We start from the raw sequence: 14697 nt of genomic DNA, 5'->3' as shown, positions 1-14697 counted from the left end.
GCAGTTTATAAAATAACTAAATATCTTATAGTTTACATATTTTGCAATTATTTTTATAGTTCGTTCTTTGTTATAAACTATCAATTAAGATTTCAATTATTATGAACTAGCGTTTGTCCTAAATTATAACAAGCGAAACAAAAACCAAACTAATTTTAAAATTTCCAGGTATTTTTCTGGTTTGAATCAAAAATTTAAATTATTGGTAGGACATCATAAATATTTTTGTAGTTTGGAGTAAAATAAAATTATTTTATTTAAAATTTTCAGGTATTATTATAGTTTCAGTTGACAAATCAAGTTTTTGATAAGACTTTCCTAAAAACTACTGCAGTTTACGTAGCTATGTCTACATGTTTCTTATAATGGAAAAAGTTCTTTGTTAAAATAAAAATTTATTTTAAGATTTTTTTGTTAATTACAAAAACACGTTAAGCCTGGATTATTATGTTTAGTTCGTTCGTTTGTAATTTCATCTTTGGTAGAACTTGCTATACTTTTGGTGTTTTCATAGATGATTTTTTGCGTTTCGAAAGGAAATCGTTGCTTGGCTCTCTATTAGTTGGAGTCCACATGACTGTAGGTAAAAAATCCATTTTGCTGATTTCTGTTTGATTTACTCTTGAAATGTTTCTTAATCAGGTACCTACACATTTTTAAACTAAAACGTTTAAAAATTAAAGTTTTAGTTTTGTTTTAAGAATCAAAATAATAGGAGGGGAACTAGCCCTCCTCCCAAAGCTTTCTTTTCCTCAAACGTATCTCTTCGCAGTTGTGAGATACCAATACAGTTTAAAATAGTTCAAAGAACACAGGAAAATCCATGCCCTCTAGTTTACTTTTCAAATTAAACCTGATCTAAAGCAACAAAATAGCTAGCTGATTATACCACTACCTATTTAAGTACTTTACCAATGTATGAAATCTTAAGTATACTTCAACAGGCTTACCTTAAAGACGGAAGTAAATGAGCCTTGTTTTTAGAGTGTTGAATTTGAAACCAACTTTTTGCATATAGAAGCTTGAAACCTGTAAAGTAGGGTTCTCTGATGCGGTTAATCTGATGGTGTGATTTTCATTAAGATTTTATGGCTTCTAGAGGCTTCTGTTTTCCCCTATTTTCGAAAAAAAGGCAAATTTTCTCAGGTTCATAACTTTTGATGGGCAAGACTAAACGTAATGAAACTTGATAAAAAGAATGACATTTTTATGATGATTTCAAATATACAAGTTTCATTACGTTTAGTCTTGTTTTAGTCCTTGATATTAATAAAAATTAATAATTTATTTGTTACCCGCTTGTTTTGACAATTTAAGCGGAGTAAAAACGTTAAGGAAAGAAAAACAAAATAACACAAACAATACAATCAATACAGTCTAAATAAAAGGGTGGTAAGGACCCAAGCGTTGACAGGCCTCAGCACCTAATCTAGCATGGGTTTTTTATAAACAAAAATAATATCAGTGGCACAAAACCTTCTAATAATCTTCTGATTTCTATAAGAACGCGGCAGATACAATAAATATTTGCAATAACGAAAATACAGAACTCTTATACCTTGCAAATCTTGATTATTAAAAAACAGGCACAAACCGGAAAGAAACAATATAGAATGATTGCAATATGTAGAATAAAGCCTGGATAAAGCCTTTCGTGAAAATCTGCCTCGGTTCGGGACAATTTTTGCGTACCAATTTTAAGTTTACTTTTAATATCATTAAGCCCACAAGATCAAAAAGCCGATAAAGATGAGCAAATACTAATACCAAGCCACCGAATCGAAGAAACAAGCTTAACTGAACAATAACCACAAGCAAGATCACTACTTTGATGCTTAGAATTAAAAACTAAATATTCACATTTTTCAGTATTAAGTTTGAGGCCAATTTCCTCAAAAGACTTAGAAACAAGCTGGGTCGACTTAATTAGGCTAGATTTAGTACGGCTGATCAAAATTAAATCATCTGCATATGCAATATTCGAAAGATTAGTTAGGCCTAAGAAGTATGATGGATTAATACGTGGCAAAACAAAATAAAGACAAGCATTAAAAAGATAAGGGGATAAGACTCCTCCTTGTCTAAGACCAGAACGGATGGGGATATTATCAACGTAGGTGTCACCTGATTTGAGTTGAACATATGAATTAGCATACCAAAAACGAAGATTTGATATAATAAACACATTAGCACCAAGTTGGATTAAAGAATACCAAAGTTGGCTATGGCATATTGAATCAAATGCTTTTGAAACATCGAGTGCACAAAAAAGAACCTCAAAATCATTTTTATGCGCTTCAAGTAATAGCGAAACTATAGCACGATGAGCATGTTGTCGTCCTATATAAGGCTTGAAGCCAAACTGATTAGAAATATAATCACTTTAGACAGGAGATCAGGGAGCAAAAAATATTCAAATACTTTACTTAAAGTAGAAGCAACCGTAATAGGCCTATAAGAAGCACAACTAGTTGCATCCTTACCACGTTTCAAAATTGACGTAATGTTACCAACTAAAAAAGACTCAGGGACTAAAGAAGAGCATAAACACATCTGAAAAAGTAACTGCAAATGATAAGCTAATTCTTCCGAATCGGTATTGAGATGAAGAGCACTGATGCCGTCTATATTATAAGATTTCGTTTTAAGTCTCTCTACACTTCTTTTGACACAGTCAACACAAATGGGAAGTACATGACCTTGAATGATTTTCCATGACTTTTAAGGCAACAGATTAGAACAGATCTTGGCAAAACGAAAATGAACCGCATATATCACTGTATCGAAAATCTTACTATAATGATTGATCAATGATACATTAGGGATTCGGTCGACCGCAGGCGATCTATCGAACTTCGCGACATTAATCACTTTTTTCCACTGGCTAAGAATCTGAGGAAATTCGGCACCATTATACCTGATTCTTCAAAAATAGCGCTTAAAATCAACCTTTGTTCTTTCTTTAATTTTGAAAAATTACCCCTTAAAGAGCGGCTGCAAGCTATCCACATTTTTAGCCACAATTTAGCCCGATTTTGTATAGTTTTGAGCTCTGGGTTATTCTTCCAAATTCAACTTCTTGTTTGGGCTCGAAAGCGATATAGGGGAACAGCTACCTCTTCAGACCTCTTTAAGCACGATACAATGTGGCTATTTTAAATATTAAGCTGAATTCTGGCTTGTGGGGATCCAACACCTGTATACAACAGATTAAAAGGGACTTTAAACGTTGATAGAAGTCTAACGAGCGTAGAAAAATAAAGAGGCCAGTCAGCTTTGTTCCATTCTCTTTTAGAAATCCATTTTCTAGAATTAGAACGAAGGTTCTTTTCAGTAGTAGCATTAAGGGTAACAGGGAGGGATGGGGGTAGATGGTCATAATCAGGCTCATCCTTATCAACATGGACTTTGCCACAGATGAGACGAGAAGAAACGATACAATGGTCAATGTCCGAAAGTGAGCCACTATTATGGATATAGGAATGGGAGGCATCTTTTTTCGAAATTTTGTAACTATTCAGTAGGGAATCGAAAAGAAGCTCAGTCCTGCACTGATGAAGAGTTAATATTACAGTTCATATCACCGATTAATAACCAGTCCAGTCCATTACTCTCAATGCCATTCAGAAGACTTTTCATTAATGCGCAAGATTTTGTAAATTTAGTTAGACTTCTGAGGGATTTCTGGTCGCAGGGGAGATAAACATTAATGAGGACAAGGTTGGCAAGACGAATAGCTATATAACAATCACTCTCCTGATAACATAAAGGGGGTGTTAAAAACATCGTCTTTTTTATTAAACATGCTAGGTTACCTGATGGTCTGCCAGAGGTTTTGCGTGCAGTTTTAGAAAAAACTAAGTGGTCATTACTTCTCCGTAGGGAGTTTAAGCTCACTAAAGGTAGGAGATGTTCCTGGAGGAATAAAACATCAAAACTTTCTAATTTCTGATCCAAAGAAACGTCTTTATCCTTAGTACCGTTAATATTGAACGAACATAAAGTGAAGTTAGTCTTCAATATATTGTGGTTTCAAAGACTATATAGTTGAGCCAAGCCTCTTCTATCGATTCCTTCAATGCACCAGTGCAGATTGAAAACCACTCTTGCGGTAATCGTCTTATCACTTTATTAATACCTTTAGGTTTGACAATTCTAAATTTGTAGTGATAGGCGTATTTTCCCCCCTCCCCTATCGCTTGGAGACTTTGTCCGAGTGCAATATTAAAAAGCAACAGAGAATATAAGACAAATAAAAATGATTTTAAAAAAAAATTTAGGAACTTTCTCCCAATGTTAAAAAGAAAAAAAACATGCAGAAGATGTGGTTTACAATATTTTATTGTTCACTTTTACAATTTGTTCCCCTACCCCAAGGGTTCTTATGGCTACACTATCATTGGATAAAAATTTATTGATACTTTAAACTATAGTGAACAAAAGAAACACATCAAAAGCTAGATAAAATATACACAGGGACTAGATTAAAGAGATATAATCAGAGCTAGATATAATCAGGGGCTAGATCTAAAATATAGACAGGGGCAAAATATATACAAAAACTAGATTTCAAAATATGTTCTAAGAAAGTGGCTGGTTTCCCTCTAATCACTTTAAGCTAATATAAAACTTATATTGTTCTTTCGGTGCAACAGGATTTATTGCTAAAATTTGGAACTTTTGACATCAAATAAACTGAGTTTTTTTTTAATAAACCAAAATATTCATATTAAACCTAAAAGTAAGTTATAACATATTTCTTATATGACGGGTATTGCCACTCTTCATCTCCTTGCAAATCCCAATAAATCATTAGGGTAAATAACTTTTTCTGTTTTCTTGGTTGACAAAGAAATACATGATTAGATCTTCTTAAGGCAAACTGAAAAGTATTTTTTACTCTGGTCTTATTGCCCTTGTATGTGATTGGGCATCAGGACTTCTCATGATAGGGGTCAGAATGGCTTCAGCTCTATAATAAACCAGAAATTGCAAAGACTTGTAACCTAAATAATGAGAAAGCCCCTCCTCTCTTTCTGAATCACATTTTTAGTGGTGATTTCCTTTCTTTCCTGCAATTAAGACATTATAAATTTATTTTTATTGAAAAATGAAAATATTTTTAGTTTTTAAAAATGTTCTCAATTACTTAAAGAAAAATATCGACAAAGAATTTATTTAAATAAAACAGTAGAACAACCTAAAATTATCAACAACCTAAAACAAAATAAATAAAGCCACAAACTATTAGAACGAACAGAGTTTACAATGAATCACTTATATAATTATAATTAAAGCATTATACTACTTATTATAGTTATATACGAACAGAATTTAGCCTTAAAAGAACGTTCCCAGAGAAGTATTTCAAGGAAAAGTAAAGAACAACACCAGAGTGTAAGAGAAAAAGAAACAAATTTATTTCACATCGAAATAGAAAAAATAAGTTTCAAGGGCATCGTAGAACATGGAATTATTAGGCCGAATAATTGAATAGCCAAATCATCATTGTATCCCATGATTTGGATAAATTAATGCTAATTGGCACCTGGAATCAGATTTATCATCTTTCAAGGTACGTCAGCTTTTCAAAAATTGCTTAGTTAGATGAAAAGAGATCAATAGGGATCAGTTTCCCTTGTTTGTGTAAAGTTTTTTCTTTCTTGGGTTTCGGTTTGAACTAGCTGAAGTAAATTCTCGCATAAACTCGTTTAACCGAACTGGGTGATTCTACTTGGGGTTTGTGTCTGTGTCTATCTTTTTTTCATCTAATATAGCAATTTCTCCGTCTATGCCAGTTAAATACAGATGAAATCTTGCGTTCAAAAGTACTTAACGTTATTTTGAATAAAGTTAACGTTAACTGCTTAAAAATAATTTGTAAATGAAATATTGAAAGTGAATAAAATAAAAGGTTGCTAATGAACAGATTTCAAGATATTCCATTCCATTGCTACTCAACACTTTACATACAGGCTAAGAATATCGGTCATTAGGTAACTAGAGTTTTCTTTTTCAATGGTCACCATCTCCCTCTATAGTTTCACGAGTGATGTTATCATTAAATCATTTAATTTTTGAATATACATATCATTTGCTGGTTATATTTTTGAATTTTAATATTTTAGTGACTGCTGTTTTGTTTAGTTTTAGTTCTGGATTAAAGTTTACAATTATGAAGAAGCATAAAACAAACAGCTTGGAATCCAAAATTTAGGTCAAGAAAAAAACTTTCGGATATTTCTTTATACAGTTAAAAAAAAAGTATTTGGGTTTTCAATAAGTTTTAAAAGTAACAAGGACGTGAGTATCTACCGTTTCTGTCTCAAAAGTTATATGAGAAAATGAACTTTATGTTGAATAAACTTTTTTTTTTCTTTCACTTAGATAAAGAATTTTCCTGGAAATACTTTTCTGCTCAACATCAGCTTTATCAACGTCATATTTAGCCAGAATTAATTCTTGTATCTCAAAGCTGTATCCGTAGGGGAGGGTGGGGGGGTTTACTGGGTTTGAACCGATTTTTCCACCCTGTCTTAAAGTGACAAAAGTGTATTTTTAAAAAATTTTGATGTGTTTTTTAAAGGTTTTCTCAAACAAAAAACGACCCCGGCAATTGATCCTCACTTAAATGAATCAAGGGGGGAGATTATTTTTTATTTTATGTCCTTGGCACTTTTAGTGTGACTTCCTTTCCGTTTTTCGGTTTCTGTTCTATTGCCTGAAGAAAATGAATTGGTATTGCTAGGGTCAGCCATCCTTGCCCGATTTGATGCTGGTAAGTCTGAAAGCTTACAGCTGCCATTATGAAGATCTCTGGTTCAGCTAGTTCAGTTACACCGAATGTCGTGAACAAGAGTTTTGTTGGATTTTACTGATTTTGATAAAGTACTCAGGTAAAAAGCTAAGCCTCCTCCCATGCTCTATATTTGATAAAATTTCGTTGACAGATTATTTTAATTATCATTTCTAAAGACTGAAGCAACAGCTACTCAAGTCAAACAATACTATTTTTTTACTTTTTCTTCCATTTCTAGTATACTATTTTCCTTTTCTGTCATAAAAATGTATATTTTAATGAGGGAGCAGTCGAAAATGTGATAATTATCATATAAGTGAAAATATTGAGCAATACATAAAACAAAAAGAATGTAAAACAAAGCTAAAACTAAAACAGCAAGCTGTAAAAAAATAGAAATTTCACAGGAATTCTCTTGAAACATATAAATATCCTTATTTTAAGAAGTATGAAGGTAGAGGCAGCTTGTGGCAGCTTACGCTTACTCTTTTTTTGCACTTAATTACACGCATTTTTGAATGGCTTAAAAATGAGCAGAAATCAGGCTGACTTAGAGCAAATTACAGCAGACGTTTTTGTTTCTATTTGACACGGAAAGGTATTATTTGACCCTGCCCCCTTCTTTCTGGTAAATATGATTTATTTTTGAAACCCCAAATTCTCTGTTCCTCATTCTTTGTTGAGGCAGTTGGCTGCTCGGAATGACTTGGGGGATGCAAACTCATAGTGTCGTTCGAGGCAGAATGAAACGCTGACATCTTAACAATCTTCAGTTAATAGAAAATATGGTACTATATGCACTATAGAAATCATTTTTTGAGTTTCATTTCCTTTTTTTTTTTACAAAAGTAACAAAACTATGCTTAGTGGATTTTTCAACTGCATTTTTCATCAGGAATATAAATTTTCTTCCAACATAAACAACATTCATTTGTCAGGCAGAGATTTCAAACCACATTTATTTCACAGGCAGATAAAATGTCAATAGTTTGCCGATAAAATTTCAATAATTTGTCTGTGATTCAGTTTTTCAATTTATTTGTCAGTTTATCATTTCTATGAAATGGTATACATTTATAAAAAAATTTAATTCTTAAATATTATTGACTCAATTACATGGCTAGTAGTTTAATTAACAATCATGAGCTGAAATTGGTACCGAATAGCAAAAAGAAAAGAATAATAAATAAATAAATAATAAAAAATCTGAATTCTTCTTCGACCAGGCCAACGTCGTCACATCCTTGTCAGGTTATACTTATGCAGCCTTACACGCCTTTGCAGGTTTTTAAATACAATAATGGTTGTCGTTGTTTTGCTTTCTGACAGGTGCGACATCTGGAAATTACTGCCATCTGTAGAGACCAATCACTGCTGACAATAGTGCCAATTCCCAAAATTTAGAGGGGGGAAGAATATAGAAAACGAAACAAAATAAGAAAATAGAAGAAAGAAAAACTTTTTTTTTAAATTTGTTTCTATCATCACTTGTTAATAAAGCTTGGTGTACTAACACTACGAATAAGCTGTAAAGTTAATATTTAGGACATGCATCAATTGAATAAATTGTCTCAAATGGGATATTACGAATTATATCAATCAAACAGTTCGTGGTAACGAACTGTAGTAAGCAGCGACCCGGCTCAATAGTAACCAAAATTCTAAAAAATCAAATTTTGATACCAATAGCTACATCAAAAGAATCACATTTTGATGTTGATTTTAATTATACAAGTTTCATCAAGTATAGTTATACCCATCAAAAGTAACAAGCCAGAGAAAATCGCGGATGCTTGTTTTTTTTTTTCGGGGGTGATCGTATGGACCCAGTGGTCCTAAAATGTTACGAGAGGGCTCATTCCAACGGAAATGAAAAGTTCTAGTGGACTTTTTAAGTGACCAAAAAAATTGTAGGGTACCTAGGCCCCCTTCCACGCCAATTACTTTCCCAAAGTCAACGGATCAAAATTCTGAGATAGCCATTTTATTCAGCGTAGTCGAAAAACCTTATAACTATGTCTTCCAGGACAACTTGCTCCTCCGCAGTTCCCGTGAGATGTAACTTGGCAGGCATATCAGGGATCGGAGCAGATTAAAGTAGAAATAGTCTTTTTGCCGATTTGACCATATGGGGGGGGGGTGAGTGGGGGAGCGGATAATTTGGAAAAAAATGGAGAAAATGAGGTATTTTTAACTTACGAAGGAGTGATCGGATCTTAATGAAATTTGAAGTTTGGAAGGATATCGTCTCTCAGAGCTTTTATTTTAAATCCCGACTGGATCCGGTGGCATTGAGGGGAGTTGGAGGGAACCTACAATCGTGGAAAACGCTTAGAGTGGAGGGATCGGGATGAAACATGGTAGGAAAAATAAGTACAAGTCCTAGACACATGATTGACATAAGAGGGACGGATCTCCTCTCTTTGGGGGAGTTGGGGGGGGGGGGTTAATTTTGAACAAATTAGAAAAAAGAGGTATTTTCAACTTATGAAGGATTGATCGTGTGAGGGACATATCGTGTCTCAGAGCTCTTATTTTAAATTTCGACTGGATCCCGTGACATTAGGGGTAATTGAGGGGGGAATCTAAAATCTTGGAAAATGCTTAGAGTGGAGGGATCGGGTTGATGGGAATTATAATCACAAGCCTTAGATACGTGATTGACATAACTGGGACGGATCTGCTCTCTTTGGGGTGGGGGGGGGGGTTAATTCTGAAAAATTAGAAAAATGAGGTTTTTTAACTTACGAAGGATTGATCCGATCTTAATGAAATTTGATGTTTTGAAAGATATCATGTATCAGAGCTCTTATATTAAATTTCAACCTTATCCGGTGAAAGGGATGTTGGGCGTGGGTGGAACCTAATCCCTCGGAAAATGCTTAGAGCCGAGGGATCGGGATGAAACCTGGTGGGAAAAATAAGCACAAGTCCTAGATATGGGATTGACATAACCGGAACGGATCTGCTCTCTTTAGGGGAGTTGGGGGGGGGGGTTTAATTCTAAAAAAAATAGAAAAAATGAGGTATTTTTAACATGCGAAAGAGTGATCGTATCTTAATGAAATTTCGTATTTAGAAGGATCTCAAAACTTGGATATCTTATTTTTATCCCGACTGGGCCCAGCATCATTGGGGGGGGGGGCGAACACCTTGGAAAACTCTTAAAGCGGAGAGACCAGAATGAAACTTGTTGGAAACAATAAGCACCAGTCCAAGATAGGTGACTGACATGACCGGACCAGATCCACTCTCTCTGGTGGGGTTTGGGGGGGGAGTAATTCGGAAAAATTAGAAAAAATGAGGTATATGTAACTTACGAACGGGTGATCAGATCTTAATGAAATTTGATATCTAGAAGGATCTTGTGCTTCAAAACTCTCATTTTAAATACCAACCAGATCTGGTGACATTAAAGGGAGTTGGAAGGGGAAACCGGAATTCTTGAAAACGTTTCAATTCTACGTTCGGAATTCTTCGGAAAACGTGAAACCGAGGTATCTTACGAATGGGTGATCGGATTGCAATGAAATTTAATATATAGAAGAATCTAATGTCTCAAATGCTCCATTTTAATTCGAATCGGATTCGGGGACATAGAGGGCTGGAAGGGGGAAACAGAAATCTTGGAAACCAAAAATCTTAGAAAACACTTAGAGTGGAGATATCGGGATGAAACTTGATGGGAAGAATAAGCATAAGTCATAGATACGAGATTGACATAACTGGTACGGATCTGTTCCATTTGGGGGAGCTGAGGGTTGTTAATTTGGAAAAGTTAGAAAAATTGATGTATTTGTAACTTAAGAACGGGTGACCGGATCTTAATGAAATTTGATATTTAGAAGGAACTCATGTTTCAGAGCTCTTACTTCAAATCCCAACCAGATCTGTTGACATTGGGAGGGGTAGCTGGAGGGGAAAACCAGAAATCTTGGAAAATTCTTGTAAATGTCGTAGTTACTTGACTGACGTAACCGGACTGGATCCGCTCTGTTTTGGGGAGTTAGATGGTGGGGTTCAGTGCTTTGGCGAGTTTGGTGCTTCTGGACGTGCTAGGATGATGAAAATTGGTAGGCGTGTCAGGGAGCTGTACAAATTGACTTGATAAAGTCGTTTTCCCCGATTCGAACATGTGGGAGGCTCAAGTGTGAGGAAAAATTAGAAAAAATGAGGTATTTTTAACTTGCGAGTGGATGATCGGATCTTAATGAATTTTGATATTTAGAAGGACCTCGTGACTCAGAGCTCTTATTTTAAATCCCGACCGGCATCAAGCCTCTGATTTTCCTTATAAAGCAATCTATTGATTCTTGGAATTTCGCTATAGCTCATACCATATGAGTTCTTGGCTCTTGGCTCTTCCGACCTCGTCACAAGCGCCATATGAGCTCCTAGCTGTTGTTTTGATAGTAAAATGTGAGACTGATTTAATATGTATATTTAATATTATTTAATATATATCTAATCTGATTTAATATATGATTTAATATATATCTGATTAAATGTAATCCGACGAGAAACCATAGTGTCACACCACTGGGCTCACACGGTCAAACCTTCTCCTCTTTTTTATTATAAGATATATCTGTAAGGGATTGACAATTATATATTTAGCTTAATATAAAACTTATATAAAACTTATATAGACCTTTCCAATATATAGAACTTTATAGAAAATATAGTATAAACTTATGTATTTTATATATATATATATATATATATATATATATATATATATATATATATATATATATATATATATATATATATATATATATATATATATATATATATACATATATATATATATATATATATATATATATATATATATATATATATATATATATATATATATATTATATATTATATATATATATATATATATATATATATATATATATATATATATATATATATATATATATATATATATATATATATATATATATATATATATATATATATATATACATATATATATATATATATATATATATATATATATATATATATATATATATATATATATATATATATATATATCTTATTATAGAACTCTTATATAGAATTTATATTGATCTTTCGTCGCATCAGAAATTGTTGCTAAAGTTTTTATATTTTGACAACAAATAAACAAAGTTTTTTTAATAGACTAAAATATCCATATTATACCTAACAAATAACTTGAAAATATTATGTGTACGATTGGGACTGTCCCTTCTCAACTCCTTGCAAAATCCCAATAAATCATCAGAGTAAACTACTAGCAGCTTTTATGGGTGCAACAAATCCAATAAATGGATAATTATAATTTCGGTAACTATTATTTTATTTATTTTTATTTTACTTTGTAATTATATAATTATTAATCATAGAATTTATAAATTAATATCAATTAGATAAATTTACAAATATTAATTATAATTATAAAATTTATAATTATAAATTTGTAACCATAACTCTTGTAAACATGTAATTCAGTTATTCTTTTTCCTTGTTTAACAAAGACATACACAATTGGATCTTCTTAATGCAATGTGAAAAGTATCTTCTACTGTGATCCTTTTGCCCGTGTCGTTGAATGGGCATCAGGACTTCTCATGATAGGGGTCAGAATGGCTTCAGTTCTATAATAAACCAGAAATTATAAAGATTTTTAATCTACACAATGAGAAAGGCTCTTCTTTTGGTAATTTAAAAAGACCACTAGAATTTTTATTTTCATCTACGAACTTTTTGTTAGTAATAAATATACATAGCTTAAAAATTAACTTACGCAATCAACTTATATATTCGTGTATTTTTATTACGTATACGAGGGGGTTCACCCCTTCGTCAATATCTCGCTTTTTACACTAAAGTTTGAATTTGTTCCAATTTATTAACAATGATCCCTGAATCACAAATGCTGTTTAATTAGAATAATAGCTCTTTGAAAGTACTAAAAAAAGGTGCACCCCCTTATATACGTAACAATTTTTGTTCGTTTTAACTTTTAATGTTGCTTCTTACTTTCAGTTGAAACAAACTTGTTTTTTTATTATTTAATTTCTGATCATTTTTCAAATAGTTTTGGGAAATCCAGAGCCCCCTTCATAGAAAATTCTCTCCCCCCTTGAAAAGTTCCTCAATTTAGAGACCTTACCGCGTAACCCTCTCCCCTCCCGACCTTCTTGACATACAAAAGAATAACCCTTGAAAACCTCTGTATGTTTCCCAATAACCAATACTATATGTAAACAATGGGCAAAGTTCATATCTTGCATTGCTTCCCCCTGGGACTGTGTGGGATTAAGGCGTCCTCAAAACATAGCTATTAGATTTTTTTGGCTATGCCGAACAAAATGGCTATCTCAAAATTTGAAATACTTTGGGTAAAAATGAGCTTTGTAGGAGGCCTAGTCGCCCTCCAATTTTTTTGGTCACTTAAAAATAGTACTGGAACTTGTAATTTCTGTTATAATGAGCCCTCTCGCAATATTTTCGGACCACTGAATTGATACAATTATCCGTGAAAAAACGAAAAACAAATAAACACGCATCCATGATATTTCTTCTGGCAAAAATTCAAAATTCCACATTTTTGCAGCTAGGAGTTTGAAACCTCTACAGTAGTAAGTACTGTAGCTAGAAAGTAGTGAGGCAAATTTTCTCAGAATCGTAACTTTTTTGGTTAGTACTAAACTTGATGAAACTTGTATAGTTAAAAGCAGCATAAAAGTCCAATTCTTTTGATATATCTATTGGTATCAAAATTCTGCTTTTTAGAGTTTCGGTCACTATTGAGCCAGGTCGCTCCTTTCTCACAGTTCGTTACCACGAACTGTTTGATTTCCAGGGATCGGAGCAGATTAAAGTAGAAATAGTCTTTTTGCCGATTTGACCATACGGGGGGGGGGGGTGAGTGGGGGAGCGGATAATTTGGAAAAAAATGGAGAAAATGAGGTATTTTTAACTTACGAAGGAGTGATCGGATCTTAATGAAATTTGAAGTTTGGAAGGATATCGTCTCTCAGAGCTTTTATTTTAAATCCCGACTGGATCCGGTGGCATTGAGGGGAGTTGGAGGGAACCTACAATCGTGGAAAACGCTTAGAGTGGAGGGATCGGGATGAAACATGGTAGGAAAAATAAGTACAAGTCCTAGACACATGATTGACATAAGAGGGACGGATCTCCTCTCTTTGGGGGAGTTGGGGGGGGGGGGTTAATTTTGAACAAATTAGAAAAATGAGGTATTTTCAACTTATGAAGGATTGATCGTGTGAGGGACATATCGTGTCTCAGAGCTCTTATTTTAAATTTTGACTGGATCCCGTGACATTAGGGGTAATTGAGGGGGGAATCTAAAATCTTGGAAAATGCTTAGAGTGGAGGGATCGGGTTGATGGGAATTATAATCACAAGCTTTAGATACGTGATTGACATAACTGGGACGGATCTGCTCTCTTTGGGGTGGGGGGGGGGGTTAATTCTGAAAAATTAGAAAAATGAGGTTTTTTAACTTACGAAGGATTGATCCGATCTTAATGAAATTTGATGTTTTGAAAGATATCATGTATCAGAGCTCTTATATTAAATTTCAACCTTATCCGGTGAAAGGGATGTTGGGCGGGGGTGGAACCTAATCCCTCGGAAAATGCTTAGAGCCGAGGGATCGGGATGAAACCTGGTGGGAAAAATAAGCACAAGTCCTAGATATGGGATTGACATAACCGGAACGGATCTGCTCTCTTTAGGGGAGTTGGGGGGGGGTTTAATTCTAAAAAAAAATAGAAAAAATGAGGTATTTTTAACATGCGAAAGAGTGATCGTATCTTAATGAAATTTCGTATTTAGAAGGATCTCAAAACTTGGATATCTTATTTTTATCCCGACTGGGCCCAGCATCA

At 33.6% G+C, this 14697-nt stretch overlaps 1 protein-coding gene across 1 annotated transcript in view; it reads left to right on the top strand.

Annotated features, from left to right (window-relative positions):
* Positions 1–982: 982 nt before the first annotated feature.
* Positions 983–14697, top strand: part of LOC136042520 (uncharacterized) — a gene marked incomplete at its 3' end in the record, with an annotated part of 28352 nt that continues 14637 nt past the window's right edge. Inside the window, exon 1 of the mRNA XM_065727483.1 lies at positions 983–1066. Within this exon, the coding sequence (XP_065583555.1) occupies positions 1064–1066 (3 nt within the window). The remainder of the gene's footprint in view (positions 1067–14697) is intronic.

This window comes from Artemia franciscana, unplaced genomic scaffold, assembly GCF_032884065.1.
Source record: "Artemia franciscana unplaced genomic scaffold, ASM3288406v1 Scaffold_1408, whole genome shotgun sequence".
In the NCBI taxonomy this organism is placed as follows: Eukaryota; Metazoa; Arthropoda; class Branchiopoda; order Anostraca; family Artemiidae; genus Artemia; species Artemia franciscana.
The sequence above is the reverse complement of the archived record's forward strand: the minus strand, read 5'-3'. Positions and strand labels throughout refer to the sequence as shown.